Consider the following 20,143-nt stretch of genomic DNA (forward strand, 5'->3'; position numbering starts at 1 on the left):
TTGAATTAGTCTGATGACACAATATACCTTTAAGTGACACAAGTATTACCGAAACAAAATCTCAAATTTATAAGTTATCAAGGTATCAAAAACAGATTCATATCCTTACTCCAATCACAAAAAATCTCAATTAAGGGATAATCTACAAAATAACAATATTTTTTTTTAAATGTCAAGGTCATCAAAGAAAAGACTGAATAAATGTTGTAGACTGGAAGTGAAATAACAACTAAATGCAGTGTGAAAAGAATCCTAGAACAGAAAAAATACACTAGTGGAAAAGACAGTAAAATTCAAGTAAATTCTATATTTTGGCTAATGCAGCAGCAGTGTGAATTTCCTCTTCTTGATAATTTTTTATATATAAAAATTATTTATAAGCTGAAAACACCACAGGGTACTACAGAAGTATATAATTACTATTACTATTCTGATAAACATAACCAGAGAATGCTAGAAAGATAAAAAGAGACCTTGAATAGCATGAAACACAGTTGGAACTGATTCTATAAGAAATGGGGAACTGAAAGTTTTTACAGTGGCAAATCATGATTCAGTCCATTTCAGAATTAGCTCTGATGGCAGTATGAAGAACAAGACAGCAGGATAAGATACTGAGGAAGTCCAGCAAAGCAGCTCACCCCATGCTCATCTGAGTAAGGCAATAGGAGTATCACCATCATTGTCACTGCCTGAGTCTGACCACTACACTGTGGTTATGAAAGAGAATATCCTTATGTTGAAGAAATAGACTCTGAAGCACTCAAGCATTCAAGGGCATCATTCTGACAAACAATTCTACACAGGGGAAATGTGTTTATAAACATGGACAGCAAGGAACAAAACAACTGCAAATTAAAAACGCTAACATGCGGGGAATCTGGGTGAAAGATAGGTGAGAATTCTTGGTTTTATTCTTGAAACGTTTTTGCAAATCTGAAATCAAAACAAAACTTAAAAAAAGAATAAGGGACCAGGAGTCCAACGAACCCCACCCACCCAGAAGCTCAGGACTTCCATCTCCGTGCCTCAGGCTCCCCATCTTAGACAGGACTCTGACAGCTGAAGAGGATTTGCGCAAAGTCAGATCCGGCAGTAAAGAGCCAAGCCACCCAGGTGGTGTATGGCAAGCATCTGACAATGTTCACTATTATCATCTTGCATAACACAAAAGGATATGGAAACAGACGATAAGATATATATCACATGTGTGGAAACTAGATGAGTATACAAGCTGGTACAGGGGGATTTTTCAAGCTGCTTATCTACACTTCACAATTTTTCTTCCTGTAGATTATTATGTATGCAAATAAAAGCTATGGATGCAAATAAATTTATGGAAATAAAAGGGTTAAACTACACTTAGTATGCCCTGTTTAAGGAAGAGACTATCATAATATTTTTAAACTGAAAGTACTTATGGTATAATCATAAGTTCATAAGTTTCTAACACCTGCACAACGTAATCAAGTGGAACAGACCTTATAAGCAATATGAAATGCAACTGCAGAAGAGTGCTTAAAAGCTCGACCTTAGCTTTCACTTACCCTTCAGTAAAATGGGAGTGATATACTTTCTCAGAATTATTATGAGAATTAAATTTTTAAAATTCACACAAAGTACCTAGACTTGCTAAAAAGTGAACTAAGAAATCCATGGCCTGTATACGGTTTTTATTGTTCTGCTATTTTAAAGACAAACATTTATTTAACTTACTCAGCAGGAGCTGTATTTTCATGTTGCAATCCAGGTGGTGTTTTCTGGGTTCTTAAAGCTATTTCAGCATTTTTTAACTCCTAATATAACAGAGGTTTTAAAAAAGAAAAAGCCAGTTAAAAGTCAAGCTAAAAATACCAACCATCTCAGGATTTCAACAAAGCCACTCTCAGAGCTTCATATGCTGTGAGAACATATTATGACTGAAGCTCCTTCACAAGGCGCTGAAACCTCCTTTCAGGCAGGACAAACTATAGTTTCATGAACAAATTTCATAATAAATGTAAAAACAGCTGCTGTTCTATCTTAAACTATGCATTTATGTAGGATTCATGAAGTTTATTCATCCACAGATACAGACATTACTACTTAAAACCTATACTATATAACCATAGAAAACACTGACGTAAAAAAAACAAGATAAATAACCCTGAGGATGATGACAGCAGCAGCACTTCCTGTGCACCAAGCCCTTTGCTACAGGTTCTGCTTCTCTAACCAACGTCACCTCAGGCGGCTACTGTGGAAAATCACTGGGTTAATATATCTAGATTGCTTAGAATACTGCCCCATACAAAGTAAGCACTCAATAAAAACCAGTAACTATTACAGTAATTTAGAAGTACATGTGCTATGTGGTTTTCTTATGCACAAAACTTCATAATTTTAAAAAGACCTATTTCTATTTAAAAAACAAACAAACAAACAAATGAAAAACCCTACAACAAAATGACACTCAAGTTTACCTGAGCGGTTTCTATTTTCAGTTTGTCAATATTGAGAGTGTTCCTCTGCAATCCACTGGCGGCCAGTGACAAAAGCTGCTTCAGAGCTTTAATATCTTCCTGGACTTTAAGCATTGCTTTTGAAGACATTCTACTAATTTCTTCTTGAACCTGTTTTTGTTCCTTCACAAATTTCCTAAAAAAAGAAAACTGAGTTTTTAAAAAAAAATACACCTTTGGTTTTCTACAGAAAAAAAGTACATTTACCACATGTAGGTCAGAGTTTTAAGTCCAAGTGTTTTGAGAAGCAACTATTAAAACATTCATCTACAGTTCACAGAATGGCAGTTACAGAATTTTAATTCCTTCATTCAATTGCTCTGCTTCTTTACCTTTTACAGGCATTCCAATGTTCCCCAAGTTTAAATGCTCAGGAGGAGGAGGAGATGGCCCCCCTGAAATCCACACGCACCCGCCCACGTTGGAGTCTGACTTAGCTCCTGATGCACTTACTGGAGGTTGTCGACGTCCTGGCAGATGACAGCAGGCAGAGTCTCATCCTTCAATGCTTTACTGTCCCTGAGAAAGATGCCACAGGCGCATTAACATCCGAGATCATAAGAAGCTGGCAGTTGAATTCTACTACAGTGTGTTAAAGCATGTGAAAACAGAGCAAATATTCCTTATTTATAGCTTTCCTGGATGATTTTAAAGTTCCTCATAAAGAGTAATAAACTTTCTGACCTACACAACAACTAACAATTCACTTGACATGGAGATTTCTAAGAAGACTGGCATTTGTTACAAGTACACATAGATGCATTTGACTAAATGTTTCAGAACAAAATCAGAGAATACTGCAGGTGGGATGAGATATTAAACTAAGTTTCTCCAGCTCAAAAATCCCAGGACTGACATTTCATTAAGTTCAAAAATATTACAGCATTCATTAAAGAAAGAAAACCTGCCAAACTTCTCACAGTGAGATGCTCACAATACTTTTACTTTATTATTTTATAACTTCAATTTGTTCTTCAACAAAATAAGACCTGGGGGTAGCTGAAAAGAATCATGACTACTTAACAAAGACAGGAATAAATAAAACTCTTCAAACACACAAACACACACATGGAGGCCTTCTCCTTCTTCAGCATCAGGAAGTGAATGGTACTGGCAGAGCAATTTACATATAAAAGAAAAGGTACATATACATGTTTAATTTGTATATATAAATAAAAAGTGGTCCAAGAGTAAAGTCCATGAGTTGTTCAATATTTATAAGAAGGTAAAGAGACACTTTACATATATTTGTGTTTGTTTTTATTATTTGAGGAAATGCCAACTACTTCGTAGAAAGAAATAGTTATAATTTTCTCAAATTATCTTACCTTTCACAATCTCTCCACAGCCTGTTTATTATTTTGTCACAAAAACTTCAAAATAATTTTTCTTCTAAACGTGTGTATGGTTCCATTTACTTCCAACCATACCATTTACTTACAGTTTAATAAGCAAAACTCTTTAATTAAAATATTTTAGAAGTCAAATTATAAACTTACTCTGGTCTTGTTCCTGTTTTATCACCTAGAAAATTGGAAAAGCTTCGTGTAAAAATATGCTATTTATCAGTGTATTCCAAATACAAGTTTTAAGCTAACACAAACGAAGGTAAAAGTTGAAATGGTTAAGGATTTCTTAGACTGCCTCTTAAACAGTATGTGATGTCATGACTTGTCACACTCTAATCACAGCGTTACAGACATATATATAACTGTTTTTATGTACATATAAACAGTTATGCAGCTGATTTGCAAGTGTTTCTTTCAAGGGAAAGAACCTTCCTTTTTTAACTATCTTCCCTGAAGAATCTCCTTGCTGAGGAGTTTAACTCCTAAGAGTTTTATTTGACACTTCTTTAAGGACCTATTATCAGGCTGCTCTATCTGAGTAAAAAAATAAGCTGCTAAAACATCTAAGGCTATTTTTGAATTATGGAATTACTATAAAGAAAATTAAATAAAAACAAGAAAGGACTTTGTGTTTATAATTTTTCATTCAAAGAAAAATAAATCCAAATCTTCTAATGTTAAAAGGATTTTATCAACTTTTAAGATAGTAATTCACCCTATCATAGTATCTTCTAATAATAAAATCCATGTCCAATTAAAAAATTCCATACAGACATAGGACACTGAATATCCTACAACTTCATGCATTATGTCATTCTAAGCTCTTCAAAGAGGTTCCGTGCAGTATGTATGTATGCACTCCGGAGGAACATGCTTTCATCAGAACAAATCACACACAGAGCCAACACCACACGAAAAAAAAAAGGAAAGAAAACTTCACAATGCATTTGGATTGGAAAAAAATTTTTTAAAGAATATTAGGTATGCCAAGGGCACAGCAAGAAGGGCATTTTCATACTGGTTGGTGAGTAAATCTTTTTGGAAAGCACTTTCACAACATATACAATGGGACTCCAAAAGGTCCCTCCCTTTAAGACCATGATTCAATTTCTAGGTATTTGCCTTAAGGAAATGACCAAAATATGAACAAAAACTCATAATAAAATCAAAGAGCATTTTCTGTGTGCTTGGCTCTGCTAAGGTTTTACAATGCTCAAACCTATCCCATGAAGCAGGGACTGTTATTTCCCCTACTTCATTAAGCAGCAAGAGGATAAAAGAGCTTGAATACGGTCACAGAGCTTGTGAACAGCTGAGCCAGGCTCTATGGCCAGCAAACAGGCTGGCCACCACACCACACTGCCTCTCTCTGCAAGGGTGCCCAGTACAGTGACACTTCCCAAAGCAAAGGTCTGGAGACAAACACTGACTGGAGGATGGTGGCTGACTGAATGATGACATATCCATTCATAAAACTGACGATAAGCACATTAAAATATTTGTAAAGAATTACTGACTGATTAAAACTTGCGATATATTACGCAAGAAAGAACAGGTTACAAAACAACACATGGATCATGGTCCCGATTTTTAAAATGTGTATAATATATGCATTCAGATAGTTACATAAGACAAAGGCACATACAAATCTGAGTCCTTTACAAAAATAAAATCTTAAATACATAACACAAAATTTGTGAAATATAATGCAAACTTAAAAATTTCCCTACTGAATATTTAACTAATTTTTCAGACACAGGAATTTAATTCCCTCAATAGGACTGTTAGAATGTAAAATTACAGTAACATTACTTACTCTTCTTATCCGATGAGCTACTAAAATCTATACCTCCGAGGCCTTCATTACCAGCAGCTGAAGTAGCTGCTGTAGTTCCCAGAGTCAGGCCTAAAGCACTTTGTCCAAGTCCTACAAACAAGCCAAACATCACTGATAAGGTTCCTCACCCTAATATATAATGACTTCCCCAAATGACCAACACACTCAACACCTTTAAGCTGGATCCCAGCTTATCATCACGCTTGACTTAGACAAATAAAAAGAAACAAGTCCAGAGCATGCTTTGGACAAAGACTGATACTCTCACTTGTATTCAGTGCTGTATGTAGTTTGGATGATGTGATTTTTATCAAGAGGGCCAGAATATATCTGTTAACTGATATACATGGACACTAGATTTTATTTGATGTTTTAAAACCATATCAAAGTAGTTTTAGCGTGCACATTTTTCAGGTGATTACTTGTCTTCCAATCATGCTTTGGAATTCTATACTTCAAAATCATCCAGTATTGGATGTATAAATTAACCTGATGGGGGAAATAAGGTATATAGTCAAATCTTCAAATTGTACATTTCAAATATCTTACAGTTTTACCTGTCAATTATATTTCAACAAAGCTGGGGAAAAAGAAATAATCTAGCATGAATTTATAAGGTTTTTAGTATAATACAAAGCAAAGAGTTTTACTATTAATGAAATTTAAAGAACTGATAGAAACTTGCAGTCGAAAAATCGAAATTTCACATTCTCAAGTTCTTTTGATTAAACACACAAACAAAAAAAAGACTTCACCTATTTAAATTCTACTTCACAGACAAAAGGTCGTGGAAGAGCTAGACTACAGTTAATCTTAAGTCATCAACGTATATCTGTGAATCAAGTCAAAACTTCAAAGACCCTGCCCTGGTAAATCATTTAAGTCCATGCATTCTCAAGCTGACATAAGTGTGTTCTTTTTAGACAAGACTATTTACTTTAAAAACAGAAAACAGCAGGATGTACTGGATAAGAGCATGGGATAAATGAAAACTGGATTTAAATCCTGACAGTGTGTGGGAAACACACAGCTGGATAAATGTTATGAATTTTTTAAAAAATCAATAGCACTTTCAGGTTAACATTAACATAGAGTAAACACTGAATGCTGTTGTCAACCAAAACTCAACATCGAGATACAAAAGCAACCCTGACTCTTCTATTGTTTTTGTGTTTTGATCTCACTGGAATCTTTGGGAAAGATGTTTAAATATTTATCCTGCAAAGAAATGTATGCTACAGTAAGCCAGTGATTTGGTTAAGAGAAGATACTCACCAAAAAAAAAGAGACATCTACAAAACTAATAAAATCATTTAATACTTGCTTTTAATGCCTTGCTTCAAAGCACTCTAATACCCTTTCCTAACATCTGTAACAAAAAGCCATTCCCAGAACCCGGTCAGGGTCAGGAGGTCAAGTTCTCTCACAGTGAATTTAGAGGCTAAACAATTCAGTACTATCCAAGTGCCATTTATTCAAAAGATAAGTTTTTCTGGAACAGTTTACTGACTCTTGAAACAGGTCCTTCTTTGTCTCCTTATCTAGTCATGCTGAGAAAATGTATTTCTAAAATATGGCAAAGATATCCAACTATGTATGAAAAATTTTATCATTCACTCTTCTGGAGAGTAGGTATCACCACTTACCTGATGTTGCTGTGCTTGTACCTTGGAAAAGTGAGCCTCCCAAACCAGTCAAGGCACCCCCTAAAGAGAGGCCTGTCGAGGCAGTGGTAGTTGTGGCTGCTGTTCCACTCAAGTTATTCAGGGTAAATCCTGTGGATGCTATAAAAAATGAAAACTGTAAGACTTCAAAAAGAAACATCATTTCTAAGAACATCATAGAAAATACAAAGCATTTTCTTAAACCGATGTCAAGATAAAACTGGCTCTTGGGGAAAACTATTCACTAAAGATAACATTAAATATACTTAATAATAGAGAGAAATATTACCTTTAAAACAAAAACCAGTGACAAGCATAAGCTTTGGTTAATACCAGCATGGTATCAGGTGAGAGAGTGCAGACAGTAGTAGTTTTCAACCCAGACTACCAGCTCCACACTCAAAACCAGATGACTCCTAACCAGGCAAGGTTTATGCAGCCTTTATCCTTCCCTGTCGCCAGAATGTTCCTTGAGAACAAAGCAGACAGGAACAGATTCATGCATGACCTCTCATCCAGTACCCCTCTTTGCTCTGTAAAGAGACCAACTTCCAAGAGGGCCTCTGCTGCTTTAATGCTCAAGGCAGATCTTCACAAACCAGTAATTCAGTGCGTCAACACTGCTGAATGACTGAAATAAAAATTTTCCCCAACCGAAGTTACCTTTTCTAAAGGTGGACACCTGTGTTCACTAACTGAATGAAATGAGAATAAAACTAGAAAATGCCACTATTCTCCATCAGCCTCACCTGCAGGAGTGGATGTCAGTGCAGACGAGAGCGTGAGACCGCTGGCCGAGGTAGAGGCGATGGGCAGCGCAAAGGGCGTGGCGGATGCTGCGGGTTTACTGAAGCCTAAACTGAAGCCTATCGTAGATGCAGATGTCGTGGCTGCCGTTCCTGTTTTAAAAAGAATCCCGTCTTACCGTAATCATATGTATATCGGTATCAATCAGGACCCTAAAAGTCTAAGATCCTACTTTGTGTAGATAGAACAGATATATGCACTTATAAACAAAGAGAGAAATCATTCACCAAATCACAGTGAACACCGAAGAGGAAAATCCAACTGAGGTGGTGATACTGGAATTCACCTTCGGCCCCACCTCCAGATTTACCTAGAACAGCGCTTCCCCTCCTTTTTTTTATACTCAACAGAAAAAGTCTTCCTTCTCCAAGACTAAATTCAAACACCTCCTCTGCTGCTGGCAACGCTCCTCCTCTGCCCCGCTGTCAGTGCCCAGCTGCCGCTCTTCTCCTCCCCATTCCGCTCCTCCAGTCCCTCCTGTCTGTCTCCTTCCTCAGTTCACTTCTCTTAAAGTACAGCTGATTTAACAATGATTCAAGTGTACAGCAAAGTGATTCAGTTTTATAAATACATACTTTTTTTTCTTCAGGTTCTTTTCCATTACAGGTTATGATGAGACACTGAATTTAGTTCCCCGTTCTGTCTATTGATACTTCACATATACTACTTGGGTATCTCTGTTCACTTACTAAATCATACTCTATCTGGCTCCATTTTTGCTCTCTCACTTTCTAAAACATCTTGCCCACATTCAGAATCTCAACTGTAGGTTCATGGGTCCAAGTCGATATCTATCTGAGTCTCCAAAGCTATCTCTGCCTTATGTCCCTCTGGACTCTACATGTCTCCCTATAAAAACTTCCCTAAATTCCCCACAGTCAACTGGGTTGCTAAAGCCGGAGACCATGAACATCCATGATATACTTTCTCTCCCCTGCATTCTGTCAATTCTACTTCAGAGATACCACCACCTCCAGCACATTCCGCTAAAACTCAATATTCAAAGCATCATGCAGACTCAAGGCCACAGCCAGAAGCAGTAGCTCAAAATTATTACACAAAGTAATTATGAATGACCTGCATTTTGGCATCTCCTGAAAACTGAGAGAAAAGAAGCCAGAAACCATGCTCCTGGCTTGCCCCTGCCACAACTGGAGTCCCTGCCAGGGTAATGTGCTTCAGACCCACACAGGTTCTAAAATCTCACAAGAGAAGCCAACCGCTTGACCGTGTAACCAATCCTGTCTAAAACTTCAGTGGCAAACAGACATGCTTTCTGTGGATAGTAGGCAAGCAGCATCCAAGTAAAGAAAGTCCACAAATCTTTAATTTATTTCAATTTTAAACCTACATTTAACTAAATGAATTAACTTTTGTGGTTCCTGTCCTCTCATCTTTTTGCATTATTCCCTGGCATCAAGGTCAACCCTGTTACCCTCATTCCATAGTATAGAGCTGGAAGGGAATCTAAAACCTTTCATCCCTCCTTTGATAGATAACTAAAAGCTGCCAGATAGGCGATGGCACCCCACTCCAGTACTCTTGCCTGAAAAATCCCACGGACGGAGGAGCGTGGTGGGCTGCAGTCCATGGGGTCTCGAGGAGTCGGACACGACTGAGCGACTTCACTCTCACTTTTCACTTTCATGCATTGGAGAAGGCAATGGCAACCCACTCCAGTGTTCTTGCCTGGAGAATTCCAGGGATGGCGGAGTCTGGTGGGCTGCCGTCTACGGGATCGCAGAGTCGGACACGACCAACGTGACTTAGCTGCAGCATGACTGTCTAAGGCCTCACAACTATTTAGAGGTACAACCAGCGTTTAATTCCAAGACTTTTGGCCTAAAATTTGGTACCTTTTTTCCATTAAAAGGGCTTAAATGACTGAAAAATATAACTGTGAAATAAAGTTTGACAAAAAAAATCTGTATTTAAAATTTTTTCTGAATTAGAAAAGGATTACACAGTCATCGATTTTATTTTTTAAACACTCAAGTACTGAAAGGTTCTTTAAGAAATCAGCATCTGTTATCTGTATCAGGTCTTCACACGCTATCTTCTACAGCCCAACTCTGAGAGAGATCAGGAAAGAGCAGGAAACCACAGATCTAGGACCTCCCCTCAGAAACCCTTACCCAGAGTTAATCCTGTAGTTATAGTTGTTGTTATTGCTGGGGACAAAAAGAGAAATAAGCTTGAATCATCAGTGGAAGACTGCACTCCTTTGCCCTCTCATAGGGGAGGATTTGAAATCACCCTGAGGGAGCTATAACACTGCTGATGAGGCTGAGGGGCAACAGTGTCTTCCACCACAATCACGATCTAACACTAGTGTTCTTCCTATAGCATTGGTTCCCTTATTACAAGCTGTATATAGTTTGGTTAATTAGGGACTGAGTTGTAAAATGCAAGGACTACTGCCTATAAGAAAATCAGGCAAGGAGAATAAAAAAAAAAGCTACTCCCAACAAAACACCAGCACTGCCTCAAGAGGCACGCTCATGGTACTCCCACGGTCCTTCCGCGGCCTCTGTGTGGCTGTGGGAAGTGCCACAGTGAGGCTGGCAGCTCAACACCAAAGGCGGCAACAGAGACCAAGAGGCTCTGAGGGCAGAGGACAAAGGCAAGCAAGGAAGCAAACTTTTAAATGGTGGCACCAGTGAAACATATTTTTGGCTTGTAACAAAATATATTTTATTACTATTATTAAAATGTCTACCAGAAAGCTTTACCTCCTGCCCTTTCCCACTGAAACTATTGTTTGTAATAGTAAAAAAAAACTCTAAGACATCTCTTAGGGATGTAAATTATAATGTTACAGCAAATAGGAAGCTGACTGTCCCACATATCCTAAATTAATGTCCAAACTCTAAACATGACTTAATCTTCACTAACGTAAAATACAAACTTAATCTAACAAACTTTTGAATTACTTTAATTCATTATATTTAAAAAGATTTATTTTCTTTCATCCTTAGATGTACGTGTGTTGTCCCTCCTTCATGGAAGTAAATCACAGTTAATGGCTGGCCCTATTTCTGGCCCTTAACCCCACATCCCTGTATGGCTTTTCCTATCAGTATTCGCTATTTTTTTAAGTCTACCACCAATGATGATTCTTGTAAAGGGGGAAGACAGAGGACAGAACCTGCAAAGAATGAATATCCCAAACCCACTCCCTGAGAACGTGATGATCCCCCTTACCTGTGCTCGTTCCTCCTAGAGTGAACCCCGTGGCAGGTTTAGATCCGAAGAGGCTGGTTCCAAATCCACCAGAAGCAGATGTTGTAGCTGGAGTGGTGGTGCTCCCAAGGGTCCCAAAATTGAGCCCCACAGTAGGGTTGCTTGTTTATAAAAAAAACACAAAGTAAAGTCTACTAGAGCCAGTACTTGTTTAAGAGAAATGCAAGCTAGCTCTTCGAAGTTAGTATCTCACACATCTCCACAGGGTACAAAAATAACTAACAATTTACCTTTAACCAACCAAGCTCAAATATTTTTCTGTTCTCTTTAATAATAAGCCCACATATAAAATTATCTCTAAAAAAAAGGTAACATCATTCTTCAAGAAAAGTAGGATTTAGAGCAGCTAGGATTTCAGATCCCAAGGAGTTATAAACAGGATCACATATATTCTGCTCTCACCAGTTTCTGTTTGAAAGCTGACGTATTTTAAAACAACCATAGCAAGATCTATAAATGTGGATCATTCTCCTTTTGAACTAAGTATGTACAATTCACACTGCTAAGCTCATTTGTCCTTCCCCAACTGCTACAGAAAACACATGACAGAAACAGAAAAGTGAGTCTGAGTTGTCTCCACCACGTCTCTATCACTGTATTACCACCACTGCGACTGGGGGTGAGGGGCACAAACAGATGCGTCCTGGCACGAGGAACCTGCAAAGCAGAACTACCCTCTACCACGACAGTGTGAAACTGGCAGAAGTCAGCACTCTTCAGAGCCTCTGAAAGCTTAAAAAAGAGCAGCTGACAATGACAAGTAATGTGAACAAAGTTCACAGCTTTTCAACTGTTCTTAGCAAGCTGCAAAGGCTCAAATTTTCTATCTATAAATGGGAGAACAAATTATGAAAACAAGCCAAAATATCTTGACAATCTGAGACTTCAAAAACTATGTAGTAGAGATGAGAGTGATTATAACCTGTATAACATAAAGGGAAATCCCGTTCATCCCATGCCCAAATCTCTATTTCTTCTCTCTCTGTCCTTCCACATAGACATAAATGCCACAACATAACCCAACGTCAGTTTTAAAAGAATCTTCAAAGCCTGCAGCATTTCAACTAAAGGGGCAGGCAGCAGTGACTGGGCCAGGCTCCAGTACCAGCTCTCCAACCTCCTGGCACTTGTGTGACATATCCTTTCTGAGCCTCTATCTCCTCATTAGCAAAATGGGAATAACAAGGATTTTCTATAAAGATTTAGAGATTATGAGGAGCACATTAACTTCATTCAATAAATGTTGTTGCTACTGTTATCATAAGGGGCTCTTATAAATTCAACTAAACACACTATGTACAAGATATTATGCCAGGAAATCACTGTGAGAGGAATAGAGAGGGAAGAGCTTCTTAAGGAAGGAGAACTTGGGATCAATCGTCAGCACTGAGCAGGAAAAAGGAGAAGGTGCACCCTGTGTCTGTCCTCATCAGCAAAGTGTGCGTGCCCCTGGTGTACAAGCACAGGGGACTTGCAGAGCAGGGCTGCAAGGCCTCACCCACAATCACAGTCAACTGAATCAAATAGAATTTTACGAAAGAGAATCAAATTAAGAAAATGTTTATTATGCTCCCTTTGCTCTGAAACAAATCAGCAACTCCATGTTTTTGCTGCTTTTCCATGAACATACAACAGATATATAGTGAAAGTATGCACATTTAAGACAAGTATTTAAAATTTCTTGACAATTCAAGACAAGTGGAGACACAATGAAGTGTTTCACAACTTCACAAAGTTGAAAACATTACCAAAGAAAATACAGCCAAGTGAAATCTTACTTCACCAGAGAAGCAAAGGAGAAATTTCTCTGTGGCTGAGAAGTTCACTGAAAGAAAAACAGAAAGCTACCCCAGACCTAATCAATTACTGTCTTAAACAATATAATTATCTGCCAACTCCTCAAAAGAATGTGTTGTAGAAAAGTCAGAAGACGAGGCAGATCTGGAATGGAATCTTACCTTCCCTGCCGGTCTTACTGTGGACTTCAGAGCCAAACTAACAGGTGACATTTACAGAGTAAACCAGCTCATTTCACCCAGCAACGCTTTGAGATAAACAGTATGTTATCATACCCTCTTCCCAGATGTGGGAACTGAAGCTTGGAGAGTAACTTCCCCAAATTGATTTCCCAAAAGAATGCTAGGTCTCCAAACCAGTACTTCAATAGTCAGGTGTTAGACCATCTCTTCTTTTATTAATTTCCCAAGACTTTCTAAAGCATATATAAATTTTTCAAGTTTATTACTCAATCATTCAACAAGTATTTATTTTAAAAAAGCCCTTTTATATGGCCAGGCACTATCACAGGGTCTTGGAGTGATAAATGAGCTTAAGACCTTGCCCTCAGGAAGTTTCCAAACAGAGAAATATTTATCATTCACGCAGGTGGTGCTAGTGGTAAAGAACACACCTGCCAATGCAGGAGATGTAAGAGATGCAGGTTCAATTCCTGGGTCAGGAAGATCCCCTGGAGGAGTCCATGGCAACCCACTCCGGTATTCTTGTCTGGAGAATCCCACAGACAGAGAAGCCTGCTAGGCTATATAGTCCATAGGGTTTCGACAAACGACAAACATACCAAAACAACTCGGCACACACATTGAACAAGTATGTACTGAGCTCCACTGTCTCTTGGAAAACCAGCATGAAAAGATCTCCACCATCATGGAGCTTACACTGTACTGCTGAGATCAGACAATAAACAAGTCAACAAAATGAAATGAAATGACCATAACTGTTTAAGTGCTTTGACATCAGGTAAGGGACGGAGACCCCTCTCGGCTGACAGGTCTCGCAAAGCCTCCCTGGGCTGTAACCACCTGAGGCCCACATGCAGGCATCAGCTCAGTACAGCAGGTGGCAGGGCAATTCCAAGCAGAGGGAACTGTCCTCAAGTTGGAAGGGGTTTGGCCTTCACTTGAGGAACTGAGAAAACACCCAAGCTGTGTTTTTCAAACTAAGATCAGGATCCACCACAGGAGAATAACCAGCATTTTAAAAAAGAAAGAAACAAAGAAAGAAACAAAAGTATCAAGTCAAAAAAGAAAAAGATCAAAAGATCAAAGTGCATAGAAAATATCAAAGTGTAAGGGTAGTATCTTTTGTTGAAACTTTGTTTCAGTTACTTATTGGTGTGCCTGCAGGCTTTTTTTTTGTTTTTTATTTTGTTTTTTGTTACAGTGTACCTATATTACTGAATTGGAGCAAACAAAAGAGGTGGGCTCAGGATATCTGAAGAGGTTCCAGACCAGGTCTGGTGGACCATGGTAAGACTCATTTTTATTTCATTTGGAGAAGAGCAGAAAATCATTGATGAAAGTCAATGGAAACAAAAATGTTTAATCACCCTGGCGATAATGTTGTTAGGAAAAAAAAAAAAAAAAAAGCTGATGTGAATGCAGCTGAGACAATTGGGATCCCAGGGAACTAATCAAAGTAGAAGATGGAAGCAGTTTTCATCTAACATGAGAAAGGTCACTGGTTGAGATATTGGCAGGAATCTTAAGTATTTTCATAAGAAAATAGCTTCAGGAAAACAGGACTTATTTTACCACCTAAAAGAGAGCCTATTACATAGGAGCCTGTTCTACAAATGACAAGAGCCTACAAAGAGGGTGGGGTCTCTAGAAGTAAAGCAAATGGAAAGCGAAGCATTAAAAAGATCAGGCCTTACTGATTATGAGGGAAGGAGCTATTAAGGAAAACTCCAGATTTCTGACCTCACTGCATAGTCTGTGCCCCCCTCCCTTTTGGTACAGACAAAGCTATAGGTTTTGTTTTGGTGTGTTTTTTTGGCCTTGATAATCTACAACCACATTCTTCAAGTTTCAGGAGCTATCTTGTAATTCATTCTGCACACGCCTCTTGATTTAATGATCTCTTCCATTTTTGTATTCAGAAGACTGAGTTTAAGATTAAATCTCACATCATTAAAAAGATCTTTATCTTAATTGCCTCTTTCTGGAGATCAAAGCCAAATGGTTGTCACACTTTGGGGCGGGGAGCGGTAGTGAGCAGCAGGCTCCAGAAAAACGAAGACGATGGGGCCTACATTTTACAAGCCAAGTAAAAAACAATGCGAATCGACACAACGCCCTCACCTGCGTTATACTAATTTGCAGAGACTGTTCGAAATTACCGCCAATAATTGCTGTAACAAGTATTTGAAACAAACAGAAAACCCCACAAAAGCTCAGATAGGGTTCCATGAAGCACAAAAGGTTTGAAACAGTGTTTAAAATAACCTGGAAATCATTAACGACCCAAACCACACATCCTGCAACGGCGTCTCAATTACCGGGGACAAACTTGACAAACTTAATATTTCCTATTGTCTTTTTCTAACCCCAACAAGCTGAGATCCACTCAGTCGCTCGACATTCAACGGGCGCCGCAGTAGAGCGCCGGGATGGGCCCAGAGAAGCCGCGATGCCGCCGCCGAGCCTCCCCACCCAGGCCGCCCGCGAACCCCAGGCCGTCCCCAGCCTCTTAGGGCGCTCCCACAGGACCTTTGTCCCCCAGGCCGCCCCCCACAGGCCCCTCGCCCCCAAGGTCGCCCCCATAGACCCCTCTTCCCCCAGGCCGCCCCCACAGGCCCCTCGCCCCCCAGAGATCACTTATCCTCTAGGTCGCCCCTCACAGGCCCCTCGGCCCCCAGGCCCCTCGGCCCTCAGGCTGCCTCCCGCAGGCCCCCACCCCCACTCGCCCCCGCCTTCAGGCCCCAGCCCCCGAGGCCGCCTGCCCCCAGCCCAGCCGGGAAAGAGGCCGCTCGCGCTTACCTGGACGTCCCGGTCCCGAAGGAGAAACCTCCGCCCGTGCCACTCCCGCCAGCGGCCACGGTGGAGGAACCCAGCGTGCTGCTCCCGAAGGAGAACCCTGTGGACATGGCTACGGGCTCCGCGCGCCGTCGGCAAGCTAAAGGGTCGGCACGCCGTTCCCGCCTCAAGGCCCAGGTGGGCCCGGCAGCATCGCCCCCGCCGAGCCGCGACCTGGCGCGAACGCCGAGCCCCGCAGCCGCGAAGACAGGTTTGAGGGGGGTGGAGGCCGCGCCGCGCACGTCTGAGCTGGTCGCGCGCACGGACCTCCGAAAGCGCGCCCGCCGCGCAGGGGCTGCTGGGAAGGGGCGGGACCAGCGCGCCGCGCAAGGCGCCCTGGGACGGACGGGGGGCTGTGCCCGGAGGTCCCGCTGGGATAGTGCTTTGGTTTCAGTTCAGTTTTGCGTTTGTTTCTTTGGTGTATGGCTGTTGAATCTCAGTCAGTTCAGTTCAGTCGCTCTTTGCGACCCCATGGACTGCAGCACGCCAGGCCTCCCTGTCCATCACCGACTCCCGGAGTTTAAGTCGGTGATGCCATTCAACCATCTCATCCTCTGTCCTCCCCTTCTCCCGCCCTCAATCTTTCCCAGCACCAAACAGGTGGCCAAAGTATTGGAGCTTCAGCTTTCGCATCAGTCCTTCCAGTGAATATTCAGAACTGATTTCTTTTGGGATGGATTGGTTGGATCTCCTTGCAGCCAAAGGGACCACCAAGAGTCTTCGCCAACATCACAGTTCAAAAGCATCGATCCTTCGGCGCTCAGCTTTCTTGAATCTCAGTTATTGCTTATATCTTTGCCGCCTGCCAGGGAAGATGCACAGTGGACCGGACAAAAAAGTTCCGAAGCGAGAACGATGTAAGGGTTCCGTAAGCAAACCTTACACATAAGAAAAACGGGGTTTTAAAGAGGAGATTCCCTCTGGCAGGAGGATGAGGAAAGGCTTGCGGGCTGTGGTGCATTTGAGGTCCACCAAATCCAGGTGCACCTTGTTTTTCCATCAGAGGTTGTCACGTTACTCTTGCAAAGGATTTTCCTACCTGTTGTTTTTTCCAGTAAAATACAGTTAATAAGCAACCGCTGTATTTGCTTTCCAAAACAATTCCCACCAGGACACTGCCTTGATCAGAAACCCAATGACTCCTTCCTTGTGGTACTCAGTGGCTTATAAGTGACGTCTCTTTATAACCTGAAATCCCACAGCTCCCCTTAATGCAGCATTTTCTCCTGCCTTGAGCTTGAGCAACCTGACACGCTCTGAACTGTGTCCCTCCGCAACTCACATGTTGAAAACGTAATCCCCAATGTCCTGGTAGTTATTTGAGATGGAGCCTTTGGGAGGCAATGGCTGGATGGCATCACCGACTCGGTGGACATGAGTTTGGGTGAACTCTGGGAGTTGGTGATGAAGAGGGAGGCCTGGCGTGCTGCAGTTCATGCGGTCACAAAGAGTCAGACACGACTGAGCGACTGACTGAACTGAACTGAAGGCTTAGATGAGGTCGTGAGAGTGGGACCCCATGACAGGACTGGTTCCCTGATAATGAGACACCAGATACAACACTGTAAAGCAAATATGTGTCTGTGCGTGTGCATTCGAAATGTTTAGTGGATCGGTCCTGTTGGGCTCTGCGACCCCATGGACTGTAGCCCGCCAGGCTCCTCTCCATAGGATTTTCCAGGCAAGAATACTGGAGTGGGTTCTGATTCCCTTCTCCAGGGGAACTTCCCAACCCAGGGATGGAACCCGCCTCTCCTGCATTGGCAGATGGATTCTTTACCGCAGAGCCACCTGGGAAGTCAAAGCAACTATACTTCAATAAAAATTAATTTTAAAAAAGAGGAAAACTTATTTTAAAGGAAAAAAATTGTTTTTAATTTATAAAAGTTCTATTTGGTTCTTCTTCATGTCTGCTAGATCATTAAGAAACTATTTTTTTCCCCATACACTGCAGATATTTTCATCATGTCTGATCTCTTTAAACATAATGAGCATATTTTTTTTTACAAGCTAAGCCTGGTAATTATAAACACTTATTGCCACTTATGCTGTTCTTGCAAATTATCTCTTTAAGAATTGTTTCCTCTTGTGCTAGTTTTTATGGTGGCTAATGATTTTCCCTGGAAAACTAATTGTGAGGGTTATTTAAAATTTATTATAGAGTGGCATTTCACACATACACACACACACACACACACACACACACACACACACACACACACACACAGGATTTGTGTTTGCTATGCTAACATTCCTTGCTGTCCTTCAGTTGCTAAGTCCAACTCTTTGCTACCCCATGGACTGCAACACATCAGGCTTCCTTGTCCTCCATCATCTCCCAGAGTTTGCTCAAACTCATGTCCATTGAGTCCGTGATGCCATCCAACAATCTCATCCTCTGTGGCCCTCACATTCCTAGGCACTAATCCCAAATGTTTAAAAATACATTCACAACCTGAAAGTTTTTTTGAAAGTCTTTTAGGTGGGATGAATCTAGGTTATATAAATTTATTCAATGATCTTTTTAGTTCAGTTAGTTCAGTCGATCATTCGTGTCCGACTCTTTGCAACCCCATGAATCGCAGCACACCAGGCCTCCCTGTCCATCACCAACTCCCGGAGTTCACTCAGATTCACGGCCATCGAGTCAGTGATGCCATCCAGCCATCTCATCCTCTGTCGTCCCCTTCTCCTCCTGCCCCCAATCCCTCCCAGCATCAAAGTCTTTTCCAGTGAGTTAACTCTTAGCATGAGGTGGCCAAAGTACTGGAGTTTCAGCTTTAGCATCATTCTTTCCAAAGAAATCCCAGAGCTGATCTCCTTCAGAATGGATTGGTTAGATCTCCTTGCAGTCCAAGGGACTCTCAAGAGTATTCTCCAACACCACAGTTCAAAAGCATCAATTCTTCGGCACTCAGCTTTTTTCACAGTCCAACTCTCACATCCATACATGACTACTGGAAAAATCGTAGCCTTGACTAGACGGACCTTAGCTGGCAAAGTAATGTCTCTGCTTTTGAATATGCTATCTAGGTTGGTCATAACTTTTCTTCCAAGGAGTAAGCGTCTTTTAATTTCATGGCTGCAATGGGATGAATCTAGGTTATATAAATTTATTCAATGATCTTTTTAGGTAAAGGTAAAATGTTAACGTAAATTTCCTGCAGTATTCTGGGCACTGGATTGGTTGAGACTCCTTCTGGTCCTGGCTTCACGTAGGTAGAATCTCCCATTGTGCTCCCTTCCTGAGGTGGGCCCTATACTTTGACTCCTGGACTTTGGGTGATTCGAGAGTGTCAAAAGAGGTTCTAAATTCAGCTGGTTTGGAAATGGCCCTTTGGCAGGAATTCCTGCTTCCTGCTTACCTTTCTGCATACACACTTTCCCTTCTATTTTGCACTTGTAAGTCCTCACTCTCTTCTTAGTTATTTGGTACTTTATGGAATTTGATTTTCTATTTTATTTATTCATTCATACATTTATTTTGGCCATGTTGGGAGGTATATGGGATCTTAGCTCCCCCCACCAGGGATCAAATCTGCACCACCTGCATTGGAAGGGCAAAATCTTAACTGCTGGGTTGCCAAGGAAGTCCCTTGATTTTCTATTTTAGATATGATTTTACTTTTTTTTTTTTTTAAAAAAAAGCACAGACTCATTTCCTAGCCTATCAAATTACCACGAATGAAACTTGTAATGGATTTTGAAAAACAAATCAATACAGAACAGTGTTAAGAATACAGACTCTAGAGTCAGACTGTCTGGCTTTACCTCTGGAATCTAGGCTTTATCTGCTGTGTTATGTTGGGCAAGTTACTTTATTGTATTTCACTTTCATCTTTAAAATGAGAAGGATAATAGTATTTTCCCCATAATACAGATAAAGCACTTAGTACTCTTCCTGCCACCTGGTAATTAAAGTGTTAGT

The 20,143-nt window shown here is 40.7% G+C and overlaps 1 protein-coding gene across 4 annotated transcripts in view; it reads right to left on the bottom strand.

Moving 5' to 3' along the window:
* NUP58 (nucleoporin 58) overlaps nt 1-16,478 on the bottom strand; it is a 30,013-nt gene extending 13,535 nt beyond the window's left edge. For 2 of the 4 annotated variants that reach the window (XM_042254885.2, XM_027973654.3), the window contains exons 1-9: nt 16,180-16,478; nt 11,363-11,502; nt 8,101-8,250; nt 7,334-7,471; nt 5,667-5,777; nt 4,001-4,025; nt 2,955-3,020; nt 2,463-2,637; nt 1,717-1,796 (exon numbers count right to left, since the gene is read on the bottom strand). In XM_042254885.2, coding sequence (XP_042110819.1) covers nt 1,717-1,796; nt 2,463-2,637; nt 2,955-3,020; nt 4,001-4,025; nt 5,667-5,777; nt 7,334-7,471; nt 8,101-8,250; nt 11,363-11,502; nt 16,180-16,286 — 992 coding nt within the window. In that variant the 5' untranslated portion in view covers nt 16,287-16,478. Of the gene's footprint in view, nt 1-1,716; nt 1,797-2,462; nt 2,638-2,954; nt 3,021-4,000; nt 4,026-5,666; nt 5,778-7,333; nt 7,472-8,100; nt 8,251-11,362; nt 11,503-11,803; nt 11,933-16,179 lie in introns of those variants that run through there. The other 2 variants (XM_027973656.3, XM_042254886.2) reach the window with 2 other exon arrangements.
* Between the last annotated feature and the right edge of the window lie 3,665 nt (nt 16,479-20,143).

Source organism: Ovis aries, chromosome 10 (genome assembly GCF_016772045.2).
Source record: "Ovis aries strain OAR_USU_Benz2616 breed Rambouillet chromosome 10, ARS-UI_Ramb_v3.0, whole genome shotgun sequence".
NCBI classification, from domain to species: domain Eukaryota; kingdom Metazoa; phylum Chordata; class Mammalia; order Artiodactyla; family Bovidae; genus Ovis; species Ovis aries.